Raw genomic sequence first — 533 nt, 5'->3', positions numbered from 1 at the left:
GCCTTGTCGACTCAGTTGTATGCTATACGAAGCGCTTAGATCAACTCGCGAACCGATTTCAAATTAGGATACCCCCACGTAATGTAAGGCTCGACAATACGCAACATGTTGATCGTCGCTTTGTTCAACTTCACGAAGACACCATTGTTGATCTGTTTCAGACGGAACAGCTGCAGTACTTTCCGCACTTTGGGAGCAACTTGATTCACACTGAAAAAATTGCAATTACATTAAAGGCTATCAGGTTCACCTGGGGCTACAAATACTTTGAAGCATTCTTTGATTGGTTATCAATAAAATTCTTTCTTCTGACCAGTCGAGCAAATGCTTCAGTCTTTGTGGCGGAAATTGCACTCACAATAGTTACATTAATTCAAGATTTTGGCAAAGGATAAGCGCGACGTGTTGTTATATGTTAAAACAATCATATACACTTACCCTCGAATACGGGTAACAAACGCGAGACGCGCTTCACCAGGAATGTAATAATTTCCACGGTTTTTAGCCTGTCTCATCAATCGGATTTCATCTCT

The 533-nt window shown here is 41.1% G+C and overlaps 1 protein-coding gene across 1 annotated transcript; it reads right to left on the bottom strand.

Annotated features, from left to right (window-relative positions):
• Window positions 1–35: 35 nt before the first annotated feature.
• On the bottom strand, window positions 36–530 carry LOC105462206 (60S ribosomal protein L7-like; the record flags this gene model as incomplete). Its single annotated transcript, XM_011708731.1, has 2 exons — window positions 36–210; window positions 439–530. Coding segments are annotated over 2 exons (267 nt in total), but the record flags the coding sequence as incomplete, so codon positions are not given.
• Between the last annotated feature and the right edge of the window lie 3 nt (window positions 531–533).

This window comes from Wasmannia auropunctata, unplaced genomic scaffold (genome assembly GCF_000956235.1).
Source record: "Wasmannia auropunctata unplaced genomic scaffold, wasmannia.A_1.0 LD268475.1, whole genome shotgun sequence".
Taxonomy (NCBI): Eukaryota; Metazoa; Arthropoda; class Insecta; order Hymenoptera; family Formicidae; genus Wasmannia; species Wasmannia auropunctata.
Note: the sequence above shows the minus strand (reverse complement) of the source record. Positions and strands in the feature narration are given on the sequence as shown.